Source organism: Nyctereutes procyonoides, unplaced genomic scaffold, assembly GCF_905146905.1.
Source record: "Nyctereutes procyonoides isolate TBG_1078 unplaced genomic scaffold, NYPRO_anot_genome, whole genome shotgun sequence".
Lineage (NCBI taxonomy): Eukaryota > Metazoa > Chordata > Mammalia > Carnivora > Canidae > Nyctereutes > Nyctereutes procyonoides.
This window is the reverse complement of record NW_026575051.1, coordinates 27,766,829-27,783,947: the sequence shown is the minus strand read 5'-3', so window position 1 is coordinate 27,783,947 and position 17,119 is coordinate 27,766,829. Positions and strand designations below refer to the sequence as shown.

The following is a 17,119-nucleotide window of genomic DNA, read 5'->3' as shown; positions in this document are numbered from 1 at the left end:
CAACTCTCCACCTAGCAACAATTAAATTTTAAATATGTTTTGTGTATGGCTAGAATCATCCTTGTACTCCGTATGTGCTATTGGAAATGAAGGCAAGAACTATCATCTCAGAAGGGAGCAGCAGGCGCAGGAAATTGGAAGTTCTAGGTTGGACATGTAATAGAGTACTTTGAGTCTTTGAATCTGACAGTCAGCTATTATTAGCCAGGAAATATGGCATGAATCTGGGGAAATACTGGGATTAGATTTTTAGTATTCTTCCAAGCAGAATACAAATTTTATTCACTATGAATTCCTCCCCTCAGGTCTCAATAGAAATTTACTCCACCCTCCACAATAGAATCAGTGACCAATTCTAGCCAGTTAACTGCTAGGAAAGGTTCTTTCTATACTTGGGAAAATTCTCCTTTCTTGAAAACATAGGAAACTGAGCGATTGGACACAAATGTGGAAGTATGCCATTTAAACTACCACTGCCCACCATATTAGAATCAGAAGAAGACAAGGCTGCTTAGAAATTCCCATGTGAATAGCAGAATGGAGGGACAGAGCAAATCTAGGTCTCCTCTGAGGAATGAACTGAGCTTTTTAGAGTCCATCTGAAAGCCCACCTTATTCTTGAAGTTGCTTTTACTTAAGCCATTGAATTTCTTTATTTCTGAAGATACCTTGAATTGGGCTTTCTGGTTATATGTCCCAAAAGCATACAAACTCACTCAAAGCTATAATTATAATGTGAGGATATACAATTCAGGTAGATTCTTCTTTTTGAAAAAAAATGAAAACTGAAAGGCAGGAACTTATTTAATTATAGATAATGAAAAATGTGTTGCATTATTATTTTACTCTAGTACATCATTACTGGAAATAGCCTCTACACTTACTCTTGCTTCATAAAACTTCAGTGCTTACTGTCATCACTCTTTTTATTTGATTGTCTTTGCTAAAAATGTAAAATAAAATCTGTATTCATGCATGTGAATAGGAAACACTAGAAATATGGTCAAATTACTATGGCCTTATGTAAAATATTTCATTATTTTCCTTATCCAAACAAAACACAATTCAATTTTCTCAATACATTTAAACAAAAGTTATAGTTTTTATAAGAGATAGTATGGTTTCACAAACTTGAGAAAACCAAGCACTTGGCACAGAATGATGAACCAAACATATATGGCTCTTGACCTCATATACCTTACAAATGGGTGCATGTGTAGGTTTTCGTGTAAAGCACTAGTCACATAATGACAAAACAACTTAAGTTTTAAAAATTAGTCCATAAAAAGACAAAACAATGAAATTAAAATTTTTGAGTTTGCTATTGTCATTTGGATTATATCTTTCCAAAGTCCTTAAAAATAAATAGTAGTTTCTTCCTTTCACCAATGTTGGGTCTATTCATGTAATACTAGTTTTCGTCTGAAAATAGTTCATGCTCTTTGACATTTTGAACTTTAAATCAAATGGCTATTTGTCTCCATTCCCAATTCATTCAAATGAGTGGCTGAAACCTTTTAAAATTGCTTAATATGTGAAACTTTATTGCACTATACAGGCAGCATCATTATTAAACTCTATAATGAATAAATATCTGTTTATTTCACATAACAATTGAAGCAGTTAAGATATCAAAATTAAATACACATTGATAATATTTTCCACCTTTGAGCCACCTTCATCAATGAATTTTTTATTAAAAAAAACCTCATATGCTTTTATGTCTACAAAGTACACTTTTTGGGAAGTATTTTGAAATTTCTTATTTCTAGTTGAAAGAAGAAATTCTTTGAAGGTTAGCTGATTATTTCATTAGAGTGTTTTACAAGTTTGAATATATAACACAATATTTTGAAAACTTTGTTGAAAACTTAAAATAAAAAACACTCCACATAGGATAGAAACTCTAGAAGATTTAAAGTACAGATTTTTAAAAGAGTGTTATCTTATGGTGGGCAGCAAACTAAAAGTTTCATGAATAATCATTTGTATTAATTGTAAAAGAATAAAACATTAGAAATTCTAAAGGGAATTTGTGTATTTATCGCAAAAGGAGGAGCAGAAGGGAAGAAGCAAAAGGAAATAACTCATATCTATTGTTACAGAAATATCATCAAACAATCAGTCAACTTTTTAATCAAACAGAAGCAAATTTTAATAATGGAAAGTAACATTAAAAGAGTAAACTAACTAGGTATCATTAATCACCTATTTATAAATTTAAGAAATGTAAATTGTCCAGATATTTCACTCGAAGTGTCTATATTTCATTTCAAAGATTAAGGCTAATTAAAATAGAATCATTCAGAAGATGAGGAAAAAAAGAACAAAGGAGTGATCATTTTTAAGGAAGTTCAGTTAAAATAGTGTTGCTACAAAAAGATTACAATTCCTTTACTTCTCAATAATCTCTTATCAACCTTCAAAAACTACTCAATTAACAGTAATGACATAAATCATAATTTGGTACCAACATGTTATATATACAGTGAATAAGAACTTCTTTAGAAAATGTTCCAGTTTCTGTTGACCTGTAACATAAAGTATAGCTGAATGCACTGTTGAAGATTAATCACCTAGATACTCCTGCCTTCCAGTGAGATTTGATCACGAAGCCTTCAGTATATAGAAATTATGATAAAGCACTGTGACTATGGCAGAGGAAACTGGTACCCAGGCTTGTAGCAGGCAGGAAGGAGTCAAGTATGAGCCACTTCAGAAGATATTATGCTAATGTTAATGTGAACCCAACTATTGAATATTCAACTCCAACCTAAATTGTATTTTCTTTCTGACTCCACAGATTTCAACTGTGCTTGTTATTATGGAGATTCATATCTAGAATTTAAGAAAGTGTTGTTAAATCCACAAAATAGCATATCACTAGAATTTCAGACCTTCAACTCCTATGGACTCCTGCTGTATCTCAAGCAAGACTCAGATTCAGTAGATGGGTTTTTAATTCAATTATTTATTGAAAATGGTACTCTACAGGTAAGTTACTACATTTATTTCATTTAAAGGAATTTTAGAAAGTTCTGATTCTTTAGTGGTTATTCTCAAAATTTTATCTTAAATATGTCTTTTATAACCACCAGTAGTCTGTGTGTTATGTTTTTGTAATTTTGTGTTAAATATTTATATAACAAAATAGAGTATTTTAAATAGCTTTAATTCTCTGTTTTTAACCTTTTTTTCCACTGTGGTGTTTCCAAGTATCCCAATGATAGAAATTGCCACCATTTTTTTTTAGATCTTTAATGGAAGATGTGATCTGGGGAGCCCTAAAATTTTTTCAGACAATCCTTAAGGGAAAAACTACTTTCATAAAAATACTGTTATTTGCCTTTTTCACTCTTATTCTCATAAGTGAACAGTGGAGTTCTTCAGAGACTTCATGTCATGTGAGATGTCATCTTTCTGATCATTAATGTAATGTGTACTTACACATTTTTGTATTTTAAAAATGTCTGTTTTAAATTTTAACATTATGGGATGCCTGGGTGACTCAATGGTTGAGTGTCTGCCTTTGGCTCAGGGCATGGTCCTGGAATTCCAGGATTGAGTCCCACATCAGGCTCCCCTCCTTGAGGCTCCTTCTTCTCCCTCTGCCTGTGTCTCTGCCTCTCTCTCTCTGTGTCTCTTATGAATAAATAAAATCTTTAAAAAATAAAAATAAATAAATTTTAACATTATCATTATTGACAAACATAACCCAGTAAACAAAAACTCTTTGGGGTCCTCAGTAATTTTTAAGAGCACAAAGAGTTTCTGAGATCAAAAACTTTGAGATATGGGATCCCTGGGTGGCGCAGCGGTTTGGCGCCTGCCTTTGGCCCAGGGCGTGATCCTGGAGACCCAGGATTGAATCCCACATCGGGCTCCCGGTGTATGGAGCCTGCTTCTCCCTCTGCCTATGTCTCTGCCTCTGTGTGTGTGTGTGTGTGACTATCATAAATAAATAAAAAAAATTAAAAAAAAACCTTTGAGATATGGATTTAACACACGGTAGTCTTTATAACAACCCTTTTTAAAAATCCAAGATCATACAGCTACCAAACACTAGGTTATAAAGCCAACTCTGAGTTGAAAGTGTTTCCTCTTCTTTCAACACCATTCTGCCTTAACAAATCAACTCATATTCTTCTTGTAAATACCCAGATTTAGGAAGTCATCAAACTCATCACTGCAATAAGCCAATTAACTCAACATAGAGTAATATATGAAACATAATACTGTATTTTTATCTACCATTTCTTTTCTGATATGATTTAAATTTGTGAATTTCCCTGAAACAGTGAGTTATACCTTATAAATTAAATAAGCCATATTCCAGTTTGATTTTCTTTAAATGTTCATCTTTCTTAAGTAATATAACTCATATATATCATTTAGTACAAAGTCTGATGCCATTAGTAAATATCAGCCAGATGTACCAATTAGTAGCAGTAGTATTTTTATTCATTCATGTATATGTTCACTCATTCATTGAACATTTATCTATTATCAATCATTTTGCCAGGTTCTGAGGATTCAGTGAAGAATAAAAACATTTTTTTTCTTGTATTACTCCCAATTGATTATAGAACAGGTAAAACAGGAGTAAGAAAATAGAATTATAAAATAAATAGAATACAGTAAGGAATCATCAGAATCATTCTTACCCTTAAAGTTTGTTGATCTCTGCTCTATAGCATTTTCCTCAACTAAAGACCAAAATTTTCCATTAATCTTATAACAAGCAGAAAAAATGTAGAGACCAAATGTAAAAAATTAAAAAACACACATAATATTGAACATTGGCCACACTCAAAATGTTTCCCTTCAGTACATTTTTCTACCCTAGACTCAACTCCCATTAACTAAGTGTCTGTCTCAGCTAGAGGACATCACTGGGACATCTCCAAGAGACATTATGAGGAATTACCAGAGACTTGAGGGACTGTGGAAGAAAATATTTTATGAAACAATGATTCATTGGAGACTTCTTTCACTTTCAAATGAATGAAAATACTTTCATAATAGGTTGAATCAAGACATTGAGGAATTCTAAAACCACAATGGTTTAAAAAGACTTGTAGAATTTTTCTTTCACTATTATTTATATCCCCCAAATGACTGAGAACATATGATGGGATGAGCACTGGGTGTTATTCTGTATGTTGGCAAATTGAACACCAATAAAAAATAAATTTATTATTAAAAAAAAGAATTTCTTTTCTTTAGGTTTTATGACAAAGGATATATTTTGATATGTCTGTAATAATTACTATCGTTTATTGAATTGAAATTCTATGTCAGCCTCCATCTTAAGAAAATTCATTAAGATCATGGTCTCTAGAGCTAGACTCAGTTTGGAGCCCAGCTCTGCCACTTAGGAGCTTTGAGACCTTGCAAGTCACTTAAGCGCTTTGTGCTTAAATTTACTCACTTGTAAAATGAGGGTAATAAAGATTGCTGTGAAGTTCAAATTAGTAAATGAATAAATGTTGTGTTGTAAATGTAATACAACGAGTAAATAAAGTACATGCATATAAACACATAGAAAGATATCTGGGACATATTAATCAAATGCGAAGTTTAGGTATTTTCTCTCTGCATCTCACAAAACTGCTTCTCACAGAGTTTTTGGTATTATACATGCTTTTGGAACTCTTTTAAGAAATGTAGATAAAGAATTTTTACTTTGTTGTGTAAATCCAGAATTCTTGTTCTTTCTGCTCACATCGCTGCTTCCTTGGAATGATTTAAGGGAAATTTCAGTGTTATTCTATCTTCATGATTTTAAGATTTTCCTTGTTCCATTATGATTTGTTGAGACTATGCTCCAATTTCTTCATCTATTTTAAAAGTATAATCATATGAGGAATGCATTTATGTTACAGTTTTCACAAAAAGACATATTTATGGTTGCACTTCCACAGTGATCATAATTAAGACCTATTCTAGAAATGCAGAGTTGTTAGTCCAATGTTTTTTTTTTAAGGAAATTTAAGTTTTAGGAAAGTTTAATAATATGAAACTTGATTTTTTAATTAAAAATTTTTTGAACCAGTTTTTAAAAACATTTTATTGGCTCTTTCTAATAACAAGGAAGTAAGTACATAAATAATGTCCATTGTTGAAACTCAAATACCAGTCCTCAGACTTATTAGTTGTATTGCAAATCACTGTGCCTCCCTGGGAGGGGCAAACCATTTCACGTCAGTTTCTACTTCTAAATAATAGAGCTAATAAAAGAATAGTACCTACTTCTAGATTTTTGTTTGTTTTGTAAGGAAGCAATCAGTTGTTACTTACAAGGTGTTTTAATCATCTGTGATGCGAAGCAATCACTCAGTAAATAATCACTATATATATGTACCCTATATATCATAATATGTATATCATAAAGGAGCTATTTATAATAAAAGAAAAATTCAATTAAAAATAATAGAAATGCCCATTAAATATTTTATATATATTTGACTTTGACAGCTCTGAAGATAATAGAGAATTAACAAGACTTAGTAGTACCTGAATAAGCATTTTCTGATATATTTGAACAAATCAAGGAGACTAACCTTCTTACAGACATACATACACACACTCTCTGTTGGTCAGTACATTATTATTTAAGTTTAAATAACTATCTTCATTAACAATGTAGAACTTCGAATATTATATATAAGAAACAGCTAAATTATTATTTATGCTATTAAAAATATTAAATATTCTCTCTGGTCACATCAGTTGTATACTAGGTATAGAATAAGAACTTAATAAAAAAAGAACTTAATAAACACTGACTTTTACCTAGTTACACAGAGCTTGAAAAGAATGTATAGCCAAATGTTATGCAACTACTTTCCCTGCAAAGTTTATGTAGGTCGACTTGTTTTTGAAAATCTCAAAAGGTGATTATACTGTTTAACATTTTACCTTTTATTATTAATATTTAAATATACTATTAAACATATTTCTTAAAGTCAACTAATAGATAATTTTGTAAAGGAAAGGAATCTTTTGCAATGGCCAAATATTGTAAATTTAAAATATATAGCATAATATTTATCTTTAGATTATATGTAGGAAGTTTTAGATCTATCAATTTAAATATAGCTAGATGTAGGGACACCCAAGTGACTCAGTCGGTTAAGCATCCAATTTGATTTTGGCTCAGGTCATGATCTCAGGTTTGTGAGATAAAGTCCCACGTTGGACTCCATGCTGAATGTGGAGCCTGCTTAAGATTCTTTCTCTTCCTCTCCTCTGTCCCTGCCCTCCTCCTATTCTTCCTCTTAAAATATATATAGATATAGATATAGGTATATAGATATACAAACACATATATGGCTAGATGCACAGAAGTTATGAACCACTATGTAACTGTGTTTCTTTAACTTACATGTGTGTTATTGATTTCTTGCAGATATGATAAGTCCCTTTCTGGGAAAGAATAACTGTAATATAACTAATACACATGCAGGCATACACTGTTAAGAGGGTGAATAGGCCACTGCAGCCCACCTGTGGAATTTACAGGGGGTCCTGATCAAATGTACCTGTTATAGACATGATCTGCCCCCTTTTAAACTATTACTCAATTAGTAGTAATCTGACAAAGACCCACCCCCCAACAAGCCTCAGGAAGCTTAGAATGAATGGTTAATTTCCATAATTTTTAAAGTTCCCTTCCTTGAACACTAACATCACCCTCTAGATTGTATTCACTGGTCTTCACATTGCTCAATTGGTAATATCTAAGGAAATTTGCCATAACAGTTGCTTTTGGCTAGCAGAAAAAGCTGCCTTCCTCACATATGTTCCCCAGAATATTGGTAAAGAAACAAGCATAGTGTGTGTGTGTGTGTGTGTGTGTATGTGTGTATGCATACACATGTATGGTGCATGTATGTGTATCTGATACTTTAACATTTATCTGTTTGAATATTAGCTTTTATTGGTTGTATACATTGCACTGTCACTTTTCTAAGTTTCAGACCCCTTGACTCCAAAGCAATATAAAAATTATTAGTAAATTCTAAGTCTGATACAAATATAAAGTGTTAATTTCATAGGGAAAAACTAAAGAAAACCTTGTTTTTTTTTTTCTCTATAGTACCACTTTTTCTGTGCTGATGAAGCAAAATTGAGAAGCATTAACACTACTATTAAAGTAGATGATGGACAGAAGTATACACTGCTTATCAGGTAATATACGCCTGTTTTCTTCTACATTTAAAAGAATTTCTTTAACACTAAAATTCCTCTGGATATTGTTTTTGCCTTTTATAAAGACAAGGTTATCGTGATTAGTATTCACATAAGCTTGTATGCAAATTAATGTTTAACAAGCCAGTCTGTCTTTTTTCTATGTCCTAAAATAGTACTGAGGAAAGAATGTTATAGGGGTTATATTATCAATGAAGTTATAGAAGGAGCTTTACAAAGAAGCCATGAAAGCTTCATATTATTTTCAAATTAGAGAAATCATAAAAACAAATAAAGTGACATTTCTTTTAGTAAGCAAACTTAAGCATGTTAACTGTGGAGAATTAACTTCTTTTAGTAAGCAAACTTAAGCATGTTAACTGTGGAGAATAACATCCAGAAAAAACATAAAGAAGAAAATTAAAATGATTCATTATACCACAGTCCAGGTAGAAAAATGAACATGTATATTACTATATTCCCAAAAGCTATGATTGATGGTGACTCTATCGCCACACCTTCACCAACATCAGATATCATTTTGCCACTCTGGACAAGGGAAAATGACATTTTGCCTTAATTTTCCTTTGATGTATAGTAAGGCTTAATTTTTAATATAGAATTAATGCCTTTATATTAGTATTTTGCTTCCCTACACTATTTTTTAATTAAATGGTGCTTTAAGATACTTAACCACAGTCCTAATCCAGTATATAGACTATAATAAGTTATTTGGTTGTAACAATAGATTATTATTTAGTAATAATAATTATCTATTTAAAACAAATAAAGAGGAAAACAGGCCAAAACAGACTTGGAAAGAAGTTATTTGGAGATCTTACGGATATTCTACCTTCCTTCAGCCAGAACTTGCCAAATTCTATTCTCTAGAAGAATGTTTTTGTGGAAAACTCACCTAAAAACAGTCTACTACTGACTAAATTAAGGAAAGGCTACATCGCACACACCTCCTTTGTTCAAAATGCACAAGAGCTTTTTAAGAGCCCTAAGATGCTATTTAATAAAGTCTCATTTTCTTCGCTTAACTCAAAATATGGGCACAGAATCCCTTAGTATATTTCTTTAGCATTTTAACCTCTTGAGTAACTAACATTGGGGGCAGTGCACTTTGGGAAATGCCATTTTAGCCAAGGTAACAATTTTCCTGGGCAGACACTACCATCATCTGAAGGTAAAGCCAGGTGTATGAGTATTAGGGAAGCAGTAAAAATAAATTATGAAAGACTTATTTTGCCCCCTCAAAGAAAGACAGATAAGAAGTGATGTAAGAAACAAAACGGTACACAAGAAGAAACTTTCCTGGCCTATGATATGTTAAAAAAAGGGTTAAAAAAATCATTGAAAACACAGTAATCATACTTAAAGTCTATTAAACACCAATAATGTGTCAGGCAGTAATTTTATTACATATATGAATTTATTTATTGTTAAGGACAAGTATAATTATTATCTACATTTCACAAACTTAAACACAGATTAAATACAGAAAAGGACATAGTTAAAGAAATGGCACAATTGCAAGGCTGCTCCTATTCCAAACCTATGAATATGTTTTACGGCATAGACCTTATGACCCATGCTATAGAAACATAATGTAATTTGATCTCTTAACCCTAAAAGAATTGCTGTATATTCAACATAAGACAAAGATAAGAATTATAAATGACCTGCCCAATGAAAGACTTTCAGCTGTAAGAACAATGCTGATAGCACACATTAAACAACTACCATATGTCAGATGTTTTATAAGCATGTAACTGTTTTAATCCTAGTAAGATTCATAAAGCAATTATATTGATTTGGTCAGGCTGCCATAAGAAGTACCACAGATTGAATTACTCAAACAACAGAAATTTATTTTCTCACAATTCAGGAGGCTGGAAGTGTGAAATCAAGGTATCAGCAGGGTTGGTTCTTTTGAGACCCTCTCCTTCACTTATAGTTGGTTGTCTTATCCCTGTGTCTTCACATCATATTTTTTTGTGTGTGTATCTGTGTCCTATTTTCCTCTTCTTATAAAGATATCAGTCATGTTGGATTACAGCCCAACCTTATGATCTCATTTTTACTTACTTACCTCTTTAAAAACCTGTCTTCAAATATAGTCACATTCTGAAGCACCGGGGGTTGGAACTTCAACACAGGAAGTTTGCAGGGGACATAATTCAGTCGTAACACTCATTTTGCACATTTGAAAGCTAAAGCTCAAGAAAATAGGCATCTTTCTCCAGATCCCATTGTTAGTCAGTAGGAAATGTTAACAAAAAATTCAACCTAGTAAATTTGAAGGTCTGATTGACCTTATTAAATGATTCTTAATGAGGATAACATCCCATCTAGCAAGTAGAGGGGTTTTCTGCTGAGCTACACACAAAAGCAAAGTTTTTCAAGTCAGAGAGAGGGCATTAGAAAAAGGAGAATTTATTAGCAAGGAATACATTGTTTAGGCAAGGTTACCCTCCGAAGGAGAATAGAAAGTGTCTAACAGTAAATTTTCTTGTATTGACTATGTTGACTGGTCAAATGTCACATTCCTAGGGAGTTAAAACTGCAGTTACGTTAGGTGTTAACTTTTGCTTGCTGACTTGGCCTAAATGACTCCATTTTGAACCTGTGGTTCTCTTTTTAACTGAAGCCAAGGTTAAAACCACAATCTCTGCCCCCTGACCTGATCTTTTTTTTTTTATTATAACATGTCCGGTCTGTGTTTTAAGAGTGACAACATACTATTTAAAATCTTCTTTAAAGAAACATTAAATGTAAAACATTACAAAAACCCCAAGAATACCTTTTTTTTCACTAGTCTTATCACAGGTTACTTTAAGGATATTTAACAACTAAAAACTCACTTTCTTTTATGTTATATGACTTTTTTTCTTTTTGCAATTTACATACTATTTGTTGCTTTAATTTTTTATCAACAAGTTGATTGTATCTGGTCTAAATTCTCTAAATTTAGAAATACTTTTTCAAAAGTTATTGGTTTATTTAAAGTAATGGGAAATTTATACAAATATACTCTCGTCTGTGATTATCATCTATAAAGAACAGAGTGGGCCTCCATTAATTTTATTTTTTATACCTTTAAAATATACTTTTAGAGGTAAAAAGGAAAAACATATCTTCAATTTTAAATTTATTTTTTTATTTTTTTTTTATTTATTAATGATAGTCACAGAGAGAGAGAGAGAGAGAGAGAGAGAGAGGCAGAGACACAGGCAGAGGGAGAAGCGGACTCCATGCACTGGGAGCCCGATGTGGGATTCGATCCAGGGTCTTCAGGATCGCGCCCTGGGCCAAAGGCAGGCGCTAAACCGCTGCGCCACCCAGGGATCCCTCAATTTTAAATTTAACTAAAGAATGCTGTCACCATATTTTTTTTTTTTACCATTAACATACTCTTTAAAGTAAAGATAAATGGTATGCAAACATTTCATTCCTAGTTCTACACTTTTGTATCTCATTTCTGTTAATGACATTACCCTTAAATATGAATATAAGAAAAGCATCTTTCCTCACATGCTCTTATGGCTCTTATGGAACTGTAGGAAAAAGAGTAGCAAGGTTTCGCTCATTCCACGATGAAGTGCTCTCAGAAAGATATCCTCCATGAAAAAGTAACAGAGTTCATTATTTTAAGAATAAGGAAAAACAAGATATTCTGCAGAGCAGCATGGCCCCTTTAAAAAAGAAATGTGTGATTGCATAGTTTAACAAAAGCAGGAAGGAAAATATGGAATGCTTAAGTTTGGTGAAATTTACACTAGCAAATATTAAAAAGCACACATATTAGAAACCAGTTTGGTGAGAAATTAGCTAGAGCTGTTACTCATCTTTTAACGAAAGGAGGAAAAGTGAAAACAGAACACAGAACCAGGCTGTGATGTTAGGCTGATGAACAGCAGCATGTAGTATAGCAAAAGGAAAAACCAGCACAGATAGGTATACGTTTGCTACTCCACTGTTGAATACCATAGGTGTGTTTAAGCATGAGGTGCTGAGAGAACCTAAGATAGTGGTGCATATATTCTCAGGCAAAAGCAAATCTGAGTGTGATGCTGCATTTCATCCATATCTGTTGGTATATTTATCATAATTATGCATAAATTTATATTAATTATGTTACATATCATGTGTTTGTATTATAAACATCATTGCATATATTACATGATCATATCGTCATTATGTATCATGATATATATTAATACCATATAGTTTTACAATAAAAGAACTTGTATTCAATATATAATGAGGATATATATATTTTTTACCTATTTAAAGTCTACTTAGGGGTGCCTGGATGGCTCAGTTGGTTAAGTGTCCACCTTCAGCTCGGGTCATGATCCCAGGGTCCTGGGATACAGCCCCGCATAACATTCTCTGCTCAGCTGGGAGTCCACGTCTCCCCCCCCTCTGCTCCTTTCCCTGGTTTGTGCACTCTCTTGCTCTATCTCAAATAAATAAATAACAATTTTAAAACAAAATTTAGAATAAAGAAAAGTCCTACTTAATATCTACCTTAGTTCTTGGGACTCCTGGGTGACTCAGTTGGTTAACCCTCTGCCTTAGGTTTGGGTCCTGGGATCAAGCCCTGCAGTGGGACTCCCTCCTACGTGGGGAATCTGCTTCTTCCTCTCCCTCTCCTTCAGCCCCTCTCCCGGCTCTTGCTGTCTCTCTCACTCACTCTCAAATAGATAAATAAAATATTTAAAAAAATAATCCACCTTTGTTCTTGAAAGATGTAGGATTTGGAATTCAAAGACAGACATAAATTAGGCTCTTCTAACCTCCTCAAGTATGGGACTTTGAAGTGTTTGTTTGTTTTGTTTTGTTTTGTTTTTATGTGCCTACCAATTAAAAGTAAATCCCTGCCTTTAAAAAAAAAAGGAAACAACAAAATCCTTTCATTTCCTTTCATAGTCATATACTTTTAGTGTACATCCTGAGTTGTAAGTAAATTGCATAACTCTACCAGTTCTCCTGGAGATGTCTCATGGAGAATTTGTTGGTGTGGCACTTTGATTTGGGTAGGCTGCTCCTATACTGACAAATGTACAGACCCAAATAAGACAGAACAAATGAGAACATCTTCAGGTACTCTTGAATCGCTTACCAGCTACTGTTTATGCTTAGTCATGTGGACATACAATAAATTATAGTGAGTTTTGAAAAAAAAAAGCATTAGTGGATATAAAAATTGTGAATGACTTAGGAAGACTGACATGTACCAATGAAACCCACACATCAACCAGTACTTTTTCAATTGGATACAAAGCCTTTACTATAACAACATTGTTTCTCTTAGATGATGATAGGAGGATGCTTCTTAAGTAAGTTTAGTATCAAATGAAGAAAGGAAGGAAATGCATATTTGAGACCCTTTAGGTAGGCACGAGGGAGAATGAGGTCTACAAATGCAGTGACAGTTGGATTATATAGGTCGTCAAATGCCACAATAAGAACTGTGAACTACATCGTAAGCAATAGAAACTGACTGGAGAATTTTTAAGAAAAGGAAGCAGATGATATGATCAAAGAAATATTTGCTTTCCTTAATTCAGTATGCAAAGCTATAGAGTACACAATAGATTCTAAGTTTCTGCACCTCTCCAGATCCACTGTATAGTTTCTTTCTCTCTTCTCTAGTCCTTCAGAATTGACCTGTATAAATTACATTGTGGGCTTGTAATGGTTTAAACTGTGATCCTACAGAATTTATGTTTGACGTCCTAACTTCTAGTATCTCAAAATGTGACTTCATTTGGAGATAGAGGCTTTGAAGAGGTAATAACGTTAAACTGATTGGAGTGGGCCCTAATCCAGGGTGACCAGTATCCTCATGAAAAGCAGAAATTAGGACACACAGAGAGAAGCATAAAGGGAAGACAATGTAAAAACACATGAAGGCTGCTCTCTACAATCCAAGGAGAGAGACCTGGAATAGAACTTTCCCGCACAGCCCTCAGAAGGAACCATCCCTACTGACACCTTGATCTTGGACTTCCAAGACTACAAAATTGTTAAGTAATATATTTCATTTATTGAAGCCACCTGGTTAGTTCATCTTTTTTTGAGGCAGGTTTGGCCAACTAATACAAGCTCCCTTGTCCTCCGGCTTCCTGTAGGGTTCAGTCATTGGGGAACACTGGCAAGTAATTTGAAAAGCAAACAATTAATGTTGAGTTATATATTCCCTTGGCTTTGTGTAGTGTCCCAGGGGCTGGTTCATTCTCTCTAGTGAAGGTTTCAACTCTTTGCAGATGACCTTCTCCTTCAAGTTCTGATAACTCTTCTCTTCCTGATAGCCTTTAGATACAGAAGCAGTGTCAGAGTAATTATATTGTGGTCCTGGAATACAGTACTATCCCATGTGGCTTTCCAACCCCTACCACATCTTTGAAGAGTTAATTTATTAAACCATGTTCAAGTTATATTAGTTTCAGTGTGATGTGTGTTTTTGAGTGAAAACATTATTCTCCTCCAGTTAACATGGCAGAAAATGGGTGGATGGTTTAATGGAAACAGACTTAGAAGTATCATGTCTCACTTCTGTTGACTTTCTGTTGGCTAGAACTCACTCATGTGAATACACCAAATAGCAAAGCGAACTGCAGAAGGTTTTCTAACTTTGCACCTAGGAAGAAACTAAAAACAATGTAGAATATTCAAGATGAGAACTATTTCTACAAGAGGAAGTAAGATAACTGTTTACCTTTAGAGATAAAGACAAAAAATAATTAGTAAACAAAATCTGTAACACTTAATAGTTTAATTTGAGTTATGGTATTTATATTTCTTGTATCTTGGCTCTAAGTGGTTCACTGGGCTGCTTATAAGAAGAAGGTAGAAATAGAAATTTATATATATATATAATATATACTGTTTATTTAGTAATTATAGTGAGCTTGAAAATGCATACAATATCAAATTACATATTGTAAATAATCTTTTCATCAATTGTGTTTCTATGACTGAAATTATCCCAATATACAACTTTCTTTTTTTAAGATTTTTTATTTATTCATGAGAGTCACAGTGAGAGAGGCAGAGACAGGCAGAGGGAAATGCAGGCTCCCTGCAAGGAGCCTGATGTGGGATTCAATCCCAGGACTTTGGGATCACGCCCTGAGCCAAAGGCAGACGCTGGAACCCTGAGCCACCCAGGCGCCCTCCAATAGATAGCTTTCCTACTAAAATGTGGGTGCACAGTGCCTGTGAATGATAAATAATTTCATCTTCACACTAAGAACATTGAACTTTTTAATCTGTTTGACTAGTAGAGAACATAAGCATTCAGATTGTACATTGAAACCAGAACAGTCTGAAAGAAATAACATATGTGTATATGTGCATGTGTATGTATGTATAAACAAAGACATCATTCTTTGATAGTGAACCAGGACAATTAGAACATTGTTACCACAGCAAGCATCAAAGTTTTGTCCTTCTTTTGAAGACATTAATAATAAAGCCAAGGACTTGACATGTGTCAGCCAGAGCACGATTGCTTTGTCACAGAGTGCTGGAAAATCAGTGAGGTGGAAAAGGAAAGAAATAAACCATTTAACCACTTTCTAAAAAGTAAACATTTTTTTCTCTAATGAAATGTGTACATTATTTCATTAATCTTTTCATTAACCACTGTCAGTAGTGTCAAGAAAAACATGCCAATGAATAATGATTTTACTTCAACTTGAACAAAATAAGAATAAGCAACTCATTTTTATTCTAAACTATATTTATAGAGCCTGCAAAATGTTGTCCCTGTAACATAAACCTACCTTTTTTTTCCCTCATGGCATATATTCATTCAATGCAAAATATAGTGAATAAGAGAGAAATTTTATCATTGAACTTTGGAAATAAGAATTTTAAAATGTAATCTGCAAGGGCCAGTTAATCCAATTAGGAATTAATCATTTTTAAAGTTATAGATTTTAAACTCAATTTATACAAATACTCCAATAAATTTGTACCAATTTTAGAAACTGTTTTAAAACACAAGTTAAAATAATTATGTTTTTAAAGTAGGACATTTCCCATCATTATATTTGAACATTTAAAAAAACACATTACCAATTACAAAATTACTGAAATTAATCTCAGAAAATGTTACTGCTGTTATATCATTAGTCAAAGCAGAGGAACACAGAGCTAGTTTTAGTTGTACTTGATATATGAATTAAACATCAGAATTTTTGTTTATTTTTTCCTTAAACAAGACATAGTCTTTACCTTGTGGAAGTTCTGCAGCTGATGCTCAACCTGGGGATCACCTGAACCTTCAGAGTTTAGGGGACAGTTTAGGTAGGATCATCAGTAGAAAATGTGGAGATTACCATAAGCAGCATATAGTAGCTATATGCATGTGTGCTTATGGGGAAGTTATTACATCTAGATATTTTACTACACATCCAGGATATAAAAATTCAAAGTACAAAAACAGAAGGCTGAGTCATTCTCTTTAGAAAAAATAATTTCAAAATAATTTTCTGGATATTTTCTTAAACAAGATAATATCTCATAGGCTAGAAATAGACAAGATCATAAAGTAGAGTTGGCTTTTTTCTTCCAAACACATGCTCTTAGGAAGCAAGAAGTTATAGCTGGAATCATGACAATTGAGTGGCAACTTATGAGGCATCGAAATGTATGTCCTACAGAGGTCCAACTACCTAGGGAAACAAACATTAGCACAGCACAAATGCAGATTTTAACAAGTAATGGTTGATTACCCATGTTCTTTAATTTGACCTGAAATAGCGTGACTCACATCCTGTCTGTCTGGCTTCTTCATTTTCCTCTTAGCTTTGCCAAAAGGTGAACTCTGTCTCTTATACTAATACAGACATACTGAAAACAAGCTGAAAATGGGTAATTCTTAATTTTAATATTACATTACATT

The 17,119-nt window shown here is 33.1% G+C and overlaps 1 protein-coding gene across 1 annotated transcript in view; it reads left to right on the top strand.

Annotated features, from left to right (window-relative positions):
- EYS (eyes shut homolog) overlaps positions 1–17,119 on the top strand; it is a 1,553,129-nt gene that overhangs the window by 964,392 nt on the left and 571,618 nt on the right. The window contains exons 24-25 of the mRNA XM_055330595.1: positions 2,804–2,994; positions 8,102–8,193. Of these exons, the coding sequence (XP_055186570.1) occupies positions 2,804–2,994; positions 8,102–8,193 (283 nt within the window). The remainder of the gene's footprint in view (positions 1–2,803; positions 2,995–8,101; positions 8,194–17,119) is intronic.